Source organism: Pipra filicauda, unplaced genomic scaffold (genome assembly GCF_003945595.2).
Source record: "Pipra filicauda isolate LSUMZ 115617 unplaced genomic scaffold, ASM394559v2 scaffold264_size1072897_pilon, whole genome shotgun sequence".
Classification (NCBI taxonomy): domain Eukaryota; kingdom Metazoa; phylum Chordata; class Aves; order Passeriformes; family Pipridae; genus Pipra; species Pipra filicauda.
This window is the reverse complement of record NW_024104381.1, coordinates 634,668-652,783: the sequence shown is the minus strand read 5'-3', so window position 1 is coordinate 652,783 and position 18,116 is coordinate 634,668. Positions and strand designations below refer to the sequence as shown.

Below are 18,116 nucleotides of genomic sequence, written 5' to 3'. Positions count from 1 at the left end.
TGTGACCAAGAGGCCTCCGGCTGCCTGGTCTCTGCGAAAGCTGCTCCCCTCAGGAGCACTCCTGAGAAGAGGGAGTGGAAGGCTGGAATTTGAGACCCTTTTAAGGTCTGTTTACTCTTCCAGCCTCCGCAGGTTTCAAGGGCATGTGCAGGAGGCCAATCTGAACTGGTTATCTCGGGGAGAGCTGCAGGCACAGGAGGGAGTGGAGATCCCAGGAGCCCTGTCAGCCACGACTAATGGGGCACATGGGAATGTCTCCCTGCTCCACTGGGCCATTTCCATCCCGAGTGTTCATGATCCAGGCTGAGAAAGGCCCCTCTGCAGGGACCAGAAGAACAGTCCTGGGCTCTGTGTTTTCTTCTGGCTGTTGCTCCAGGGAAGCTGGAAGGTGATTTTCCCCTCCCTTCCCCTCCTGTGCAATGTTTGCTGCGGGGAGATCTTCCCAGCATCCATCCTCTTTCTGGCAGGAGCTGCCTCACAGCAACATTCCCAGCTCCTTCCCCTCATTGGCAATGCACCTTTCCAGGCTCACAAGTCTCCAGGTGCTTCCAGAACGGGAAGTGAACCTCCCTGTGCAGCAGGAAACTGAGGAACAGCGAGCTGGAGCAAACCAGGAGCGGGCGGGTGGGAGCAGCAGGATCAGCCCTATGGAGAGTGTTCCAGCCAGCTGGGAGGAATGGGATGGGGACACAAGGGATTTCAGCTGGCTGCACACCTTGGGATGGGTAGCAGGGATCTGGTTTGTTTTTGATCCTCCAGAGTGGAAAACCTCGATGGATGTCCCCAGAACCCTGTCCTGGAGGTCACAAAAGCCCGTGAGCTGGAATTCCTGTTGGACCCTGCCATGGTATCCCCAGTTCTGAGATCCAGATTTCCCAAATGCTGGTGATCCACCCCTTTGGGCAGCAATTTAACCATATTCTTGGCTTCCAAATCATGGGTTACCAACAGGATTTTGCATCCAGACCCGAGCCTGCTCAGGGAGAGCAGACACGGTGTGGGCAGGTCCTAGCCCTGACACAGGAGCCCATCGGTACTGGAGCTGCTGGGAGTGTGTGACTGGGTGGTTTGGAATCCCAGTTTTGGGGAGACATCCCACTTCAACCTCTGGCTCCTTCACAAACCACTGGCCTGCCCCAGGCAGGGCGTTCTGCTCTCCTGGGACTCAGCTGACCTCCTGGGAATCGGGGGGAGAAACAGCATCTGACTTTGTGGGCTGGTTTTGGGGGTAGCTGGGTTGAGGACACTTCAGGTGTGCAGGCCTTGGGGTGCCCTGTGCAGGTCAGGGGGAGCTGCTGAGCCCTCTGTGTCCAGCCAGGACGGGGCTGGCTGGGAAGGGAAGCAGCAGGACACATCCTGCTCAAGCAAAGGGGTCAGTCCCTGCCTGGCACCTCTGTCCCTGTGCCCTGTCTCTGCCCACAGCCCCAACTGTGCTTTCCCAGCTGTCAGGAAGGTTTCTCCAGAGCACTGTGTGTAATTCCCTCGGCGTGAGGGAATTACAGGAAGGGAAGGGAAAAGTGAGTTATTGTCCTCACTGTTTTTTTCCAATCCTTTTGTTTTCTAAGGAATGTGGCTGCAAATCCCTGCTGCCAAAGGCTCTGGAGAGTCCTGCTGTGACGACAGGCCCTCCCTGGGGCTGCTGTGCCCAACAGGGAGCTGTGTCAGCCACGATGTTGTTTCTTCTGCAGCCGGGGAGCTCCTCCCGTTGTGATACAGCTCACCCCCCCCCTGCACCCAGAGCCTTCTGCTCTCCTTTGCACAGCCTTTTCCTGGTGGGGAACAGTGTCCATAGGCTGAATTTCCAGTTGTTCTTGGCACAGCTGAGCCACCCTGTTTGTGTCTCGGTGCCTGCTCAAATTCCAGAGGTGCCGAGAGATCCCAGACGGCTTCGCTGCCCTCCCTGTGGAGACAGGGACAGAGCTGTCTGGGGTGGGAGTGGGACTGTCCCTGCCATTACTGCTGGGTGGGGAGGGGCAGGGCTGGGGTATGACTGGGCTCCCCAAAGCACTAATTACAGTGTGAGATAGTGGTGCAGGACAACCACTCCAAGGATTTTTGGGAACGCTGCTCGGCAGCAGTGGATGGAGCAGCCTGGGCCGGTGGCTGGTCCCTCGTGGTCACCTCTGCCCTTGCGATGTCCTTGGGGCCATCACATCCCTGGCACACCTCAGGGCAGCCTCCTGGGGACTATTGCCAGGATACTGAAGTTATGTTTAGCTCAAGCAGGTTTAAGTGTCCCTGGTTCGTTCCCAACCTGCTTCCACTCGGAGCTCTTGGGTTTTTGTAAAGTGAGACCAAAGTCCTGAGCAGACACTGAGCAACACATCAAAACCTTGGACAGGCACCAAGACCTGACCTGAAAATGGCTCAGGAATCCAGCTCCCACCTCCTCCCCTCAGCTGTGCACAGATAAAATCATGACTCTCTTCATTTCCTGAGTGGAAAAATGCCCCCAGAGCCTCTGCCAAAGCCTTGCCTGTTGCTCGAATGCCAAAATATGAAGGGGGAGCTTATGAGCTGCTCCTGTGAGTAACAGACGTGGCTCTAACCCAAAATTTGGGGTCCAAACGCAGCTGAACTCTGTGTGCAATCCAAACCCAGGCTTTTGAGTACATGACCCCTACTTGAACAGCTCCCACCCCCAGCAGTGCAGGGCCAGCTCCAGCTCCGAGCCCACATCCCAGCTCGGCTCCGGCCTCCCGGGCTTTCTGGAGTAACAGAACGTTCTGTGGGACTTCGCAACAGGCAGGGTGGAGAAAACCACATCTGCTTCCTCCTCGGAGGCTGCCAGACAGACAGACAGAGACGTGTGAAGGCTGATACTGAGCCTGCCCGTGCTCTGATGCTCAGCTGGCCCTCGGTGTTCCCTGCGGAGCAGCCGGGCTGTGGTTTGGGAGAACACGCCGGCCGGGGGGGACTCGTGGATGGTGGGGAGGTTTGCAAAGCCCCGGAGGGTGAGTCCCTGTGGGACACCCTGCCCCTGCCTCCCCCTGCCCAGGTGCAGCACCCCACCAAAACCAATTAGCCACCTTCGCCAGGGCGGGCGAGGAACCCTTGGGAACAGCCTGGAGCAGTCCTGCAAGAGTCCACCTGCTCCCCAGGAGGTATCTCTCCAAGCTGGGATCAGCTTGGGAAAAGGCACCACCCAGACCTAAGCTCTGGCAGGGTGTTGCCCTGCTTTATCTTGGCCTCTTTGTGCCCTAATTGCTGTTTGCAGGGACTGGGATCTTTGCTGGGCCCTGGGAAGCAATGGCCTCTTTCATATTTGTGGGTGTAGCCTGAGAAGCACCCCAAGGACCTTCTCCCACTGTCCCTGCTCTCCCACGCTGGGGCCTGGGCCAGCAGCAGCTCTCGCTGGCTGGAGCACAGAAGTCCACCCTGGATTTGCAGTCTGGGCACAGGGAGAGGGGTGGGTTGGGCAGAGCTTTAGCTGTAGATTATTCCTGACATAATCCAGGCTGGGCAGTTGAGCTGCGGACTAAGAAGTGGGCTGGTGGGGAGGGAGAGGAGGGGAAGCCGGATCCATCTGGCCAGATCCACAGTCTGTGAGGGGAATGAGATCTGGAGCCAGCCCTGACCAGGTCAGCGTGCCATGAACTAGAGCAGGCCCAGATCTGAAGCTCTAAACCTACTTGTCCTCTCTTCTGCTAAGCAGCACCTGCTACGCCGAGTCTTTGAAGTCTGCTGGGACTGACTGGATCCCTTCAGCCTGGTGGGAAAGCACAGAACTTCCCAGAAAGGTCCCGTTTTCTGGTTGACACTGAGTCACACAAAACCCTCGAGCAAAGGGCTCCGTGGTGGCAGCTCAGGTCTGTGGTGCCACAATGGAAATCGCTTTAATCTGTGACCGTCTCCTGCTCTTCCCCTCCGAACTGGGAGTAAATAACCTGCTTTTCACAGCCTTTCAGAAAACACATTCAAGCCCAGCAGAGACTCGGGGCGGCTCTGAACAGGGTCAGTAAATTCACTTACCAGCTGCTCCAGCCACAGAGCCTTTGGTGCTCCTGCCCTTGTTTTTGTGCCGGTGATTGGGGTTGCCATGGAGCTGCACCAACGTTCCCCTGGGTTAATGCTTTATAAGCAATAAACGCAGATTTCGGCAATGTGCTGCCTTGGCAGCTCCTCACAGCCTGGCTGAGCTGGAGTTTGGCAGCCGAGTCACATTCTCACCACCTAAAAAAAAAATCCCGTCCTGTGGTTTCAGCCAGAGGGGTTCGTTGGTTTGGGTTTTTTTTAACTTCTTGTTTCTAAGAAAAGAAAAAAAATTCCTTTTTCGTAGCATGGCTGTGTGTCAGTGAAGTGTGAAATCCCTAAATATATCCCTCCCTCCAGCCTCCCTTAGAAGGAAAGGTGTGAGAGAGACCCAAGGAGGAAGGTTTGCCCGAAAAACACCGGGAAAGGGGAGGAATGCTGGCCCCTTATCCCATTATCCCAGCGGGCAGCAGCACCGGCACAGCTCCCTGTGTCCTGCCTGGGCTTTGTGGCTTGGAACAAGACACGGCATCTCTGGCCTGGAAACAAGACCTGGCATCTCTCAGGCTCAGTTTTCAGTTGTGCTGGCTGTGCCTCTCCCACGTCAGACCCCAGACCCCCTCGAGGATGGTTGTCTGGGGGTGCCTTTGCGGTGCTGAGGAGGATTTGGCGCCCGTGTCCCGAGTTATCCCTGGGTTTGCCACCACAGTTAGTGCTGGGTTCACCTGGTCCCAGGTGTGTGTGGGGGGGAAATGGTGTTTTGACTGGAGTCAGGATTTATTCTGGGAGTTTCCAGAGGGGAAAGAGCAGGGATAGGTGGCCACACCCCAGGGTGCTGCGATAAGGGACAATTAGCGAGGGGCAATGGCCTCTGCGGCCCAGCTGTGTCCCACACGTGCTGTTTACCCTGGGCTGGAGCAGGACTGGGGGCAGATGTTATCGCCAAGGGCTGCTGAAGGGCAGAGGGGTGGAGCAGGACCAGGGGGTGTCCAGGGCACGTCTCACTGCAGTGCCTTATCCTGGAGCTCTGCTGCTCCTTGTTTCCGAGAGAGAACCAGGGCTCTGGACTCGTTTTATCTCATAAACCAACAAGCCTGACCCAGGCTTCACAGCTGACAACTTTCCCTGGCCCTGACTGTGCAAACAGCTCCATCCCCACCATGCCCCAGGTCCCCTGGCCCTGTGCCAGGGTCCCCTTTCTACCCCCTCACAGGGACAGAGGTGGGTGGAGGCCGTTGCATCCTGCAGAGAGGACGTGGAAAAAAAACAATAACCAAATGCAAAGAACAGGAAACCACCTCAGAAATCAGCGTGAGGTCAAATCCACACCTTCCCCACCGAGGCGGCTTCGTGAGGAGCCAAACTCTGAGGCTTCATCTCTGCTTGATGATACTGAGCTTTGAACAAACGTCCTCTTGAACCATCAACATGGTCCAGCAGAAATCTGGTGAGACCAAGGAGAAAAGCCCTGTGGCAGCTGGAGCTCAGCACCAGTGGAAAACTAGGTCCAAAGTCCTAAGGAGTGTGAAGGAAAGCAACGCTTTCTGCTGTTACTCCCTTGAGTACAGCAATGTTTGCTTCCCAAAATACCTCTGAACAGATATGACAGGGTCAGATAGGTTGTTTTCCATGAGGGAACAAGGCAGGCAGCAAGGGAAGTGGAACAGAGGGAGGGTGTTCTGTGAAAGAGGGCTCTGAGGAACACTCTGGTCCCCTGCTGCAGCCCTGGGCTTGGGCTGCAAAAGCCACTGCGTGCAAATGCTGTGGGGAAATCCAGCTCCCATCCACACAGAAGCAGAGGGGAGTATTTAAAGGTCCTTGGTAGGACAAATGGAACTGCCTGGACATGCCCAGAATGTGTCCTGACATGTCCCGTCCGCACATCCCGAGGTCCCAGGAGTGGGATCCGGTTACAGGCGACAAAGAGCAAACAAAGGGTCGAGCTGACAAAAGACATCCAGGCACCAGAATAGGTGACGAGGTGCTGAGCAGAGCCCAGTGCCCTGGAGCCAGGGGGGAGATAAGCTTTGAGGAGCCTGGTCTGCCTGACCTTGGTCTGGACTGCCGGGAATGGGGACGTGCTGGAGAACATGGGCTGAGGGAGCAGCTCGTGGGTTAAAGGGGGTTTGTTTCCTGCCCCTGCCCTCCCTCTCCCCCCAGTCGCATTTCACACGGTTCAGTCACGGCCTTATTTCACAACTGTGTGTTTTGAAAGGACTTATTAGCTATAAGTGTAGGCTGGGCTTTAGAGTCTTGCTTTATTGTTTACCCTGCCTGCTAGGCCTGTTTCTGGGGTCAGACCCGGGTTACCAATTACAGCTGTGATTAAACATATTAGCCCAGCTTACCCCTGGGCTTTTTTCCCCTTAAATTCCCAGTGATTGTGCTTAACTGGTGTTAGCAACCAGGTGGCTGCTGGCACTGCAGGCACAGTTGTCTGTGCCTCCTCCGGCACAGCCACGTAATGAGATTTGAGCCGGTCCAATACATCTATTATTTTTACAGTTCTGGACTGTTCCCAGAGGTTCCCCCCCCATCCTTAACTTAAAGAAAGCCAGCCCTTGGCTCCTCAAATCTCCACAGATAACCTCCAAACCCTTCCCAAAGGCTGGGGGGACTGGGAGGGACCCGGCTGGGGGAAGTGACAGCTCATTTAGTGATCTGGGGGACACGTCTAACGAGGAGGATTTGGATCTTAATTCTTGATTCTGTGGAACTGTTTTCCTGCCTGTAACAGGGGGTGCAGACTCCCACTGTGGCCATGTGACAGCTCTGATGGTGTTCCAGGACGGCTTGAAATTGGGGTTTGTGTCTCATGCCTTATAAACTTGAGCCCAGCAGAATTAAGGGTGTCGTCACCCCCAAAAAAGCATAACGAGCCCGAGTGCAGCGTGGGAACTGTTGCCTTTTAGGTGAACATAAAACACCACGAGTTGCTGACTTGCAAAGCCTCAGTCCCCGTGAGCAGCCTGGGCTGTCCCTGCCGAGTTTTAACCCTTGATTGAAAGCCAAATGTTCCCCTTTTATTGTAAAATTTCCAGCTCGACTGGTTTTGAGCCTCATTTGGATAAACAGGCCCAGAGTGTTTGAAAGCCTATCCGAACTCCTGATTCCTGTCAAACCAGTTACAGACCCAGCCTGGCCAATCGCTGGGGAGAAGTTTATTGGGTTTGGGTTGGTTTTTTTTAAGTTGAAATCTAAATGCTCTCAGCCATTTCCAGCTAAACACAGGGCGGAAACTAATCCAGCCAGAACAGCATTAAACCCAGCTCTAACTTCTCTTCTTAAAATGAATTTTATTTTCTAATTGTTTGTTTGCTCTGTAACTCCTCAAAGCAGTTTGAAAGCGTGCATTAAGCCTCATGCCCTGTCTTTAAGACTGCAGCCTTGTAACAGGGCCAGAAATTATGAGCACATAACCCGCTTAGAGGTCCTTGAGCTCCACAGGAAATCTCCTATTGGAAGGGCTTAGCAGAGACAATCAGATTTGGGAGCCCAGGGCCTGTGTCCCACCAGATGAACACACACCAGACAAAGGCCCTGAGCTGGGCACTGGGAGCCTGTGGAAAGGTGGTGACTAAGGATAAATGGAAGATCTGAATTTGGAGAATGGTGCCACCACTTACTCCATCCCTGGCAGAGCAGGGGGGACCAGGGGAACCTGCCGGCCCAGGGTGGCTCATCAGCAGCACTTAATGAGCACAGTTACCCCTAATGGCAAATAAATAGCCCTGGCTATGAGTGCTATTCTTGGCAGGTTGGAGGACAGACTTGCTACAACTACTGTCCAGTGACTCAGGACTGGTTGATACCATCCAAGTATTCCTTTTGGATGGGAGAAACCAGCCCTTCTCCCCGTTCCCAGCTGGTCTGGTTGGATGGAGAGCTCAGCCCAGGCCTCTCCCGTGGGTTTGGGAGAGCCAAAAAAAAAAAGAAATAAAAGTTGAGGGTTTATTTTCGCCGTGGCTTTTCCTGCTGTCTTTGCACAAAGGCATCTCCCCTGGGATGGTTCCCCTGCTCCCTGGGTTTGTGCTGACGGTGGCTGTGCCCACGCGCTGGGAGCGTGGCTGGCTCACAGCACAGGTGTGTTTAAAGCACTGGGGCTCTGCGTGGACAGGCTGGGGCTGGGTGTTTATCCAGCCTCATCCAGGGGCCTCTGGCTGCAGGATAACCAACCCCCTGCAGCGTGCTGGGCTCCGGGTTTCACAGGCCCCCACGGGCTCTTTCATGTGTGTTGCTGACTTAAGGGGAAAAAAAAAAAAAAAGTCCTTAGACTTTAATCCTTGGGTTTATTTCAAAGCTTACAAAGGCAAATCTGGTTTATAGCAAGAGATTTGCTTGATTTCTTCTGCTCTGTGGATGAATGGAGCGGCAGATGGAGCAGGGAGGGGAGGACTCGGGGAACCCTTGGCTCTATCTCCTTGCAAGCTTGACCCCACCCTGTGCCTGCTGCACTTGCCTTCGAGCTGCACAGAGCACGAAACGGGGTCAGCACAGAGCCCTGCTTGGCCAGGATCTGTTATATCCACCTCTTCTATGGCTTCAAAAGCCATTTTCTTCCTCAGCTCTGGCTCGATGGTCACACTTTGCTGCGCAGCCACCGGCTCGTCCTGTGGGTGTGACACCCTGTGTGCAGTGTGTGTGCCCAGGAGTGACAGGGGTGTGAGTAAAACGAGCTGCAGACTGCAAGCAAAAGGCCTCAAAAAATCCTATTAGACCCTGGAGCCATGGGAAACAATTGGAGTTTGAGAGTTGTGTGAAGAGGTGCTGGAAAGGCTCCCATCCTGTCTGTGACATCCCCCCTTTTGAGGGGCACGGGTGGGTGATGCTCTCACTGCCCCTTGCCAAGCGTGGTGCCCACATAGGACAGGACCCCGAGGGGCTCGGGGAGAGCCCCACTGATGTGGGATGTGCTGGGGCTGAGCAGCCCCAGGCTCATCCTTATCAGGGAGCACCTGATAAGCGACAGGAGCAGCACTGTGGGAACGCTGCTCCACGGGCACAGGCAAATCCACAGGAGCTCCTTCCCTGCCCCATCTGCTCCAGCTGCACCCACTGCTTGTGGAGATGCCAAATGAGGCCCCAGCCACGGGAGGAGAAAGAGATCTCGCTGGGGATCACATCAGAGCTGTGGCTTCAGATCCTCCCCCGGTGCACGCTGAGGAGGCATCTGGGGCTGGGAGACAATGGCCTGGAACAATCCCGGTCCTCTGCCAGGGAATATTCATTCACAGTCCCGTCCTGGTTTGATACTAACTCTCTCATGGTTGATCAAAGCAAAGGCAAGCAAAGAGCTTGGCCTCCCACTGTTCTTTAGCTCCGGGCCAGTTTCAGCAGGAGCTGGGCCAGTGTTTCTGCTGGGCAGCGTGGCTGGGCAGCTGGGCCAGCTGGGCCAGCTCCCGGCATTGTCGTGGCTTTAAGGTGCTCCTTCATCTCCCACAGCATCAGGGCTTGTGCTGCTTCTGCTCTCCCCTCCTGCTGGGCTGGAGGAGGCACCCGAGGACATTCTGCTCCGTGCCTGCCTTGGCTTGTTCTCCCTGCTCCGTGATGGGACACGTCCTCCTGTGTCCCGCTCTTCCTCCAGCCTGGCTTTCGGCTGGCAGGAGGCACCAAGTCCCGGGGTGTCTGTCCTCACCCCTCACCCCAAACCCTCCTCAGGCAGCAAGAGGAAGGTGGTCATGGCAGTGCTCCCCCTCATCTCCCTCACCTGCCTGGGACAGTGCAGGCAATGGCAAGTTCTCCCTGCACTCCTCGGGGATCTCTGGAAAGGGTTTGGACTTGTCTGGGAGACAAGGATCTGTGAGTGTGTATTGGGGAAGGAAATTTGGTGATGGAAACATTGCTGGGGAGAAAAGACCCCCCGTAGGGGGGTTTCTCTAGGGTCACAAAGGGCACCTGGGCTGCTCTGGCATCTGGAGGAGTGTTTTGGAAGGGAGACCTTAGAGCCTCTTCAAAGGGGCTCCAAGAGAGCTGGAGAGGGGCTTGGGACAAGGACCTGGAGTGACAGGACAAGGGGGGATGGCTTCAAAATGACAGAAAATAGTTCTAGATTGGATATTAGGAAAAACTTCTTTACTGTGAGGGTGGTGAGGCACTGGAATGGATTTCCCAGAGAAGCTGTGGCTGCCCCATCCCTGGAAGCGTCCAAGGCCAGGACGGGGCTTGGAGCAACCTGGTCTAGTGGAGAGTGTCCCTGCTCATGGCAGGGGGGTTGGAACGAAATGATCTTTAGTGTCCCTTCCAACCCATCCGATGACTCGATGATTCCACTGCTCGGGGCAGCTCTGCCGTGGGTGACTGCCAAGGAGCCGCAATCCCGCGACCCCCGGAGCGCACGGGGGCCGTGCCGCGGGTCGAGGGGGGAGCGTGTCCCTGTCCGTGTCCCTGTCCGTGTCCCTGTCCCGTCCCTGTCCCTGTCCCGTCCTTGTCCCTGTCCCGTCCTTGTCCCTTGTCCCCCCCCCCGGGTCACCCCGAATCTGCCCCGTAACCGCCCCCCCCGCGCTGTGACGTCACCGCTCCTCGCGCGCTGAGCTCACGCGCTATTAGCATACCGCGATTTGCATACTCTTCGTTTGCATAGCGCCTCAGCCAATGGGGGCGCGCCGTCGCCGTGGCCCCGCCCCTCCCCGGCCGGGCATAAGGCGCGCGCGGCGCCGCCGGCGCAGAACGGGCGGAGCGGAGCCCTCGGAACGGGAACCCCCCGATCCCAGCGGGAACCCCCGATCCCAGCGCCGGGATGAGCCACCGCCACGGCCCCCGCCGCGGGCCCCGCGCTGACATGGTGCCCGAGATCGCCGCCGCCGTCGGCTTCGTGTCCAGCCTGCTGCGCACGCGGGGCTGCGTCAGCGAGCAGCAGCTCCAGGTCTTCAGCGGGGCGCTGCGGGAGGCGCTCGCAGGTGAGTGCGGCGAGAGAAGCCCGCTCGTGTCCGGGCTCCTCCTGTCCCCCTCGGGGCCGGGCGCCCGCTGGTGTCCTTCCTCGGTGCTCCCAGAACTGGTTGTCTTTCTCCGGATGCCCTCGCCCATGTGGCTCCCAGGACCTGGGATAAGACCGGGTGTCCTCCGGGTGCCCCCCTGTGTTGCTCCCAGAACCGGTGTCCCTCTTTGGATGCCCACCTGTGTCCCCTGGGGTCGGGCACGCATCGATGCCTTTCCCTGACACCCGGCTGTGACGTCCTTGACGCCGGATCCTCTTCGTGCCTTTGCCTGGGTGCCCACCCGTGTGACCCCAGGGCACCCACCTGTGTCCCTGTGGGGTCCTGAGTGAAACTGCCTCATCCTGGGAGCGAGCAGATCCCCTGCCCGGCCTCCGAGGGCTTTGTGCTCCCTTTTGGAGCCCTCCTTGCTGAGGGTGGATACAGACGATCCCAAGCCAGTCTGTGCCCCCTCCCTGTGTCAGCAGAGTCTGGCACTCCCCTCCCCACGGGCACGTCTGGGCTCGGCACGAACTGGGTGGTTCAGGGGTCCCCTCCCAGCCCGGCACAGCCGGGTGTTATCGCCCCGAAGGAGGGATGGTTTGTTTGTTGCTGTGCTCAGATAAGAGGTAGCAAAGCGCTCCTGAACTTAGAGAATGACCTGGATGTTGCTCCCGGGCCGCGGTGCTTTGGGGTGGGTGATAGGGTATCTGCCCCGGCCACCCCGGCAGCCTTGGGGTCCCTGCACTGCCCTCCGGGGGTTTGAAGGAGCCGCACCTTGGAACAAGCAGTGACCAAAGAATCGAGCACTCGGCTCCGGAGGCAGCCTGAGGAGCACTCCCGAGGAGCCCCGAGCTCCCTCCAGGAGACGTGGGAGCCCTCGGGACGACGGCGGGACACAGACCCCCTCCACGCCTGCTCACCGCTCCTGTCGCTTCCCTTGCAGAGCACTACAAACACCACTGGTTCCCCGAGAAACCCTTCAAAGGCTCCGGGTACCGCTGCATCCGGATCAACCACAAAATGGACCCCATTATCAGCAAGGCAGCGAGCCAGATCGGACTGAGCCTCCCGCAGCTCTACCAGCTCCTGCCCAGCGAGCTGACGCTCTGGGTGGACCCCTACGAGGTGTCCTATCGCATCGGCGAGGACGGCTCCATCTGCGTCTTGTACGAGGCCTCGAAGCCCCCCAGCTCCTACGGGATGCTCACCTGCAAGAACCAGATGATGCTGGGCCGCACCAGTCCTTCCAAAAACTACATCATGACTGTCTCCAGCTAAATACTCCTCTTGTCCTTACACTGCCAAGACACAGGCTACTGTAATACCTCACCCGAGGATCTATTTTTAAGATGAAGAGCTATTTATATTTTTTAAAAAAATCCAAGAAAATCCAAAATTAAAATATCGGGCGCCGCTCTGAACAGAGGCGGGGCTCCAGGTGCCTTTTTTAAAGCTGTTGCAAGCTTGTGAGTGTTTCTTATGAAGCCGATATCTACCTAATTAGTGTTGGATGGCAATTTTGGGCTGGCTCGCTCACTTGGGCAGCTTGGAATGGAGGATGAGGGGGAAGAGCCAGGCTGGGAAGTGTGGCTGGTGGTGGGAGATGTGTCACCTTCTCCCCGTCCTGGTTCCCAGCACTATTGCTGTAGCACCAGGTGTTGCAATACTGCTGAGAAGGGGGGAAGGAGGTGCTGCCTTCCCTTCACTGCTTCACTCCCCAGCTGGTTTGATCTCTCTGGGGCCTGGATATAGTTCTGGGGGAGCCTTGCCTCGGGGCTGGGTGATGCTGGGGACCCTGGGATCCCTCTCCTTTGCTCTCACACTTCTCCTGGACCTGCTCGGTGCGTGTTGCAGCTCTGCTCTGCCCCACTCCCAGCACAGCGAGGGGAGCTTGCCCTGCCTCCAGCCCCTCCACCTTCCCTGTCCACTGCTGGGCTGGAAGGGCCACGCTGGAAGTGGAGCAAGGCAGAGGTGCTGCACTGGGGATGCAGAGCTGTGCCCAGGATGACTCGTGCAGCTGCTGTGGTGGCACTGGAGGACTGTTTTCCCTGGTGCTCCCAGTCCCTGGCTGTCTCCCACGCTGCACACGGAGCCGGGCGCTCCAGAGCCCGAGACCAGCACGGAACAGCTGGGAATTACAAAGCCTCTCTGCTCTGTGTGGCTCAAACATCAGCCCAGACCTGCTCTTGTGTGGCCTCCCAGTGCTCCCGGGCGTGGGCTTGGCCTCCTGCCTGCACAAGTTGCCCAGTCCAGCGCTCCTGATTGTCACTTCTCCAGAAGAGCTGAAGCAACTCTCCCTGTGCTGTAGAGGTTAGTGTGTGAGAACCCCTTTGCTGCCCTATTTCTTAAAATCAGAAGTATTGGGGGGCTCTTCCCCCTGTGTGTGGGATGCTCAGATGCTTTGGTGTCCTAACTTTGCATTTAAAGTCACAGCACTTCCCTCTCCTCCTCTCCTGTCCCTGGGACCTGTCTCCAATGACCCCGTGGTAAAGGGCATGGTTTGGTTCTGATCTCGTGGAACATAACTTTTGCACAATTAATGCCTGGTCCTGTGCTCTGCCTGTTCCAGCAAAGCTCCTTTTGCAGTCCCAGTGGAACCTGTGTTCAGGGAGACTGCCCAGATGTTGTTCAGGATTTGGCCTTCAAACTACAAATGGGGTGGGAGCTAAAGGGCTGCCCCAAACTTCACCTGCCTGTTGGGAAGGAGCCTTTACTGGGATATTTGGATGTCCTTGGCCTTTTTACCAACCCACTGGTGCTCCTCCATTGATCCCAGGAGAAGGGATTGGAGCAAAGGGCATTGACATGGTTGGTTGTAGCAAAACTTCCCAGATTTGTCTCTCAGCCTACTCTTAACCTTCCTCTCTCCTGACCTGGCAGCTAACTGGCAAAAACAGGGTTGTTCCTGCCCAGCCTATGATGACTCAAGTTCTCAAACATTTGTGCAATATATTTCCAAATCTTGGGCTCTCTGGGAGAGGAAGGAAGCTCCCATCTGCCACAGTTCTTAGCTTGGTCTTTAATATATTAAATAATTCAGCACAGCTTCCCAACTCTGACTACTAACATGGAAAAGTTCTGACTTTTGTAAGCTTCAAATCATCAATTCCAGAACTGGAAAATCAGCCTCGACTCTAAAATGCTTTTTAAATGTCAAGTGGTTGTTTGTCCCTGAGCAGTAAGAGCAGAGTGTGGCCCTGGAGTTGCATCACTTCCCTCTGCGCCACCAAAATCTCTCACGTCAGCAAAGCAGAAGTTGAAACAAAGCACTGGGGCTTTTCCCATGGTGAACTTGTGCAATAGGTGACCTCACCGAGAGGGGAGCGCTTGGAAACTTCCAAAAAAGCAAATTCCCTTTTCAGGGAAAAGGGATCTCGGTGCTTTTTGGAGTCCTCCCTTGACCTGCTTGCGTGGGAAGCCCACGATGAGACCCTCACCCAGCAGGAGCTTTGCTGGGCTCCTGGGCTGGCTGTGGAGGCTCCTGAAGGCTGGTACTTCCTTGGGCTGCAATTTGTCAGGATCAAAGCAGTCTTAAGATTTACACCCCCTTTTTAACTCTATTCCCTCCCTCTTCCCAGAAGAGTTTTCCAGGAACAACAGCCCCCACCAAAGGAATACACTATAACTGCTCCTAACGTGCCCCCACCTCCAGACCCAAAATAGCCTCATTCTTGTTGTCCCTGGTGTGGAGGAGCCTAATGTTAAAGGTGTCTGTTTGTAGCTTCAAAACCAACCAAATTTGGGTATAATCCCTTTCTCTTGTAGCTGGTTACACGTAAAAGCTGTGAATTCGTGTGCTCTGTTGCCTTCTGCCTACAAGCCTGATGTTCACCTGCAGAGCCGAGTGCTGTGGAGTTTGAGACAGTGTATTTGAGGGGTTTTCTGTCTTTTTTTTTTTTTTTTTTTTTTTTTAACCAAGCTGGACTGTTGAACGGGACCTGCTTTTTGTATTTGGTTGAAAATGGTAGAAAGTCTGTAAGGACTTGGAGGAGGGAGTGGGGTGGTTACTAATGTACAGTAGTATTTTATATCCAGAGTGTACAGATCCTTTGACAGACCGATGCTTTTGTTACTTTAATAAAAATGTAGCATTATAACCAAGGCCTGTGTTCTTCCTGGGAGCTGCCCTGTGCTGGTGGAGGGGGTGAGGGTTGGGATTGCAGCCCAGATCCCACCCTGGGAATGCCACGGGCTCGGTTGGAGTGTGGGTGACTGCGAATATCCGGCTGCGTCACGGAGGAGGTTTAACAAAAAGCTGCTTAGTCAACGTGCTGACTCCAAACCTGACCCTCTAAACTGCAGGAATTAAGGCTGGGAATTGGTCTGGTGACTAATGCTGGGCTGTGGGTGTCCTGCCCTTCTCCTTCCCTGTGCTGGGTTCTGGCTTGGGCAGCAGGGGATTAATTCCACGCTGGATTGTGGAAATCCCATGTCCTGCCAGGGCGGGAAGGTGTGATGGACCCAGTCCTAGGAACAGCTTAAATGGAGTCTGGGAAAGAAGGGATTAATGGTCTGAGGGAGCCAGGGGGCAGTTCCTGGTGAAGCCTCCCTGCCCCCACTGTCCTTCCAGCGGTGACTGAGCCAGCAGAGGAGGAAGGGTGAGGGATCACTGGATTGCACTGAGGCATGTGGGCGATGCTCTGGGCCTGTCACGATAAAGGCACCTGGGGCTGAGTCAAGGCAGATCCTGTTTTGGCTGTGTCAGTGACCTCAGCACGGAGCTGTGACCCTGATCCCCGGGACAGGGACCCCCCTCCAGGAGCAGACCTGGCTAAATCAGCTTGTGCTGCTTTTGATCCAAAGCTCCATTTTTATGGAGCTCAGGAGGGCTTGAGTGTCCCTCTGACCCAGCCCAGGCTGCTCCCTCTGCCCTCCCGGGGTGGGGATGCCAAGGGGGGGCATGGCCCTGGTCCCACCACTCTCCCTGGAGAGGGCAAAGCAGCTCCTCCCCTCCTGCTTGGGTCACAACGTGCCACCTCCCAGAGGGAAACAATTTGTGGGCAGATTTGGGTGCCGGGTCAAAGCCGCTCCCGTTTGAGCTCATCCCTTCATTAGTTTGCATAAACACACCCCAATTGCTGCTGCTTGTGAAACAGGGCTGGTGGGGAGGGACGGGCGGCTCGGCTGCTGATTAGCTGGGGAGTCACCCGGGTTCAAAGGCTTGGGGAAGTCAGGTGATGGTGGCCTTCCTCCCTCTGGCTTGCCCAAACCAGTGTGGGCTGCCAGGACATGATCCCGGGCTCCAGGCCCGTTCCCAGGCTGGTGCAGTCCGTGCCGTGGCCAGCCCGGCGTGCTGTGACCTGTGCCTGGCATTTGGGCCAGCAGGCAGGGCCAAGATCAGCTGAAATTTGGGCTGCCCCCAGCCAAGATAAAAATACAGCTCTTACGCCATGGATCGGAGTGAGGAGTCAGCGCTTGGCACGGCCAGACCCCCCCAGCCTGTGCATCCCTGACGTAGCTGCTATTTTTATCTCGCTCGTCATTTTTGTTCTGGTAGGATCTGGATACCTCAGGTGCAAGCTGGGTTAGTGTTGTGCATCTGTATCTGCTCCTCAAAGCCCTTTCTAGGCCTTCCGAGACCCTTGAGCACCTCCCAGGACTGACACAGGGAATGTGGAGTCTCAGCTGGGGACACGGATGCCCCCAAACTGCTTGGAGCAGCTCCGGAAAAGACTGAAAGCAGCTAAATCCACGCACCTCCACCTATTGGAATCTTGGCTCATTTTCTGCTGCTGGGTTTCTGTTGGGATTTTTTTTATCCAGACAGGGCAGGGAGGTGTCCGATCCCAGGAGCCGGGGTCAGACGCTGTAATCAGAGACCCGTGTGTTGCACAAACGAGGGTTTGCCTTTGCTGTGCCCTGGGTGAGAGCTCAGCCCTTTGCCCGGCACACCTGCCTGCCCACATGGCCATGTGTTTGGGTGCTTTGTGGGTGTTTGTGTGTTCCCTTCCCCGGGGTCCCTTGAGCAGAAATTGGGCGTTTCTCAGTTCTGAGTTACCACAGGAGCGACATCAGCATTTAGGATGTGAAAGCGCTCGTGGGGGTTATTTCTGCTCTTCCCACAGGACCCACACCTCGTCCCCCACCAGTCCTCTTGTCACCACCCCTGCCTCGAAGCGCTTCCCCCTGCCCACCATGGAGCAGGGAAGGGAGCCAGGTCCCTTCCAGGCTGCTCAGAAGGGAGGAAGGCGAGAGGGGACGGGGCAGCACCGCGGCTCTGGGTTTTCCCTGCTGCAGCTGGAGGGGGACCAGAAGCGAAACCGGGCGCCCTGAGCCTCCCCCCCGCGCCCACGGGCTCTGCCAGGTGCTTCCTGCCCTCGTTATCTGCCGGCAGGGCATGGGAAGGACGGGCTCTCTCAGCCCTGCCGAGGCCAATCCGGCACTCCCTGGGCGCAGCCACACTCGCTGTATCTGGGCAGACAGAGCCGGCAGCGCCCAGACCCACCCTGGGAACGGGGGGAGGAGGTGCAGGCTCGGGGGTGCTCCCTCCTCACCTGCGCTGCTCCAGAGCCTGGATGAGCTACCCAGGATCCACCAGAGCCGTAGGAACTCTGCGAGCACGTGGCCTGGCAACGGGGAGGTGATTTGTGGGGTTTGGAGGGGTTGGTGCTGTGCCAAGCCCGCAGCGTTTTGGGCTGGGGCACTTCCAGTGCGTTCCGGCATCGCTGCTGCCTGTGCCAGCAGCCTCTGGCACCACCAAACTCCGGCATTCCCAGTGTTTGCTGCCACAGTGGAGCCCCCACACCAGCCCTGCACCCCACAGGGTTGAGCCAAGCCCTTCTCCAGCCCCCGGGGCATGGCCAGGCACCGGGTCAGGATCGGTGTTGGCACATGGGCTCCTGGTGGATTCTGTCCCTTGGCTGGGATGTCGGAGCGATTCCCGGCTGGGGACTGCCCTCCCTGTCTGCCCTTCCTCCTGACAGACCTTCCTCTCCCTCCTCTTCCCTGGCCCAGCTCTCTGGCCCCCCTTTGCCCCTGCACAGTGGCCGTGGCCAGACCTGGAGCTCTCCAAGGCCACGACCCATCTCATCCGCCCCCGAGCACCCCAACAGCCTCACACCCCCCCGGGACCCCCAAACCAGCACCGAGGAAAAGGCACCAACCACTCTGCCTTCCTAATCCTTGCTAAAAACTGAGCCACCTGATGGAAAACCCCCCTTCTTCCTCCCCAGAGGTCACGGGCAGATGCGGGTGTGTCGCAGCCGCCGTCGCCCACTCGCCTCCCCCGCG

At 56.8% G+C, this 18,116-nt stretch overlaps 1 protein-coding gene across 1 annotated transcript; it reads left to right on the top strand.

Annotated features, from left to right (window-relative positions):
* The first annotated feature begins 10,620 nt into the window (after positions 1 to 10,620).
* BTG2 (BTG anti-proliferation factor 2) lies at positions 10,621 to 12,338 on the top strand. Its single transcript, XM_027747000.2, has 2 exons — positions 10,621 to 10,868; positions 11,830 to 12,338. Exons 1-2 carry the CDS (start codon positions 10,709 to 10,711, stop codon positions 12,162 to 12,164), a joined length of 495 nt encoding a protein of 164 aa, XP_027602801.1. The 5' UTR covers positions 10,621 to 10,708; the 3' UTR covers positions 12,165 to 12,338.
* The last annotated feature ends 5,778 nt before the right edge of the window (positions 12,339 to 18,116 follow it).

What these genes read in the sequence shown, in the direction of transcription:
- BTG2 (XM_027747000.2), top strand. Translation starts at nt 10,709, where the DNA reads ATGAGCCACCGCCACGGCCCCCGCCGCGGGCCCCGCGCTGACATGGTG. An exon ending in GCTGCGGGAGGCGCTCGCAG is followed by an intron (nt 10,869 to 11,829) that starts GTGAGTGCGGCG and finishes CTTCCCTTGCAG; the next exon opens with AGCACTACAAACACCACTGG.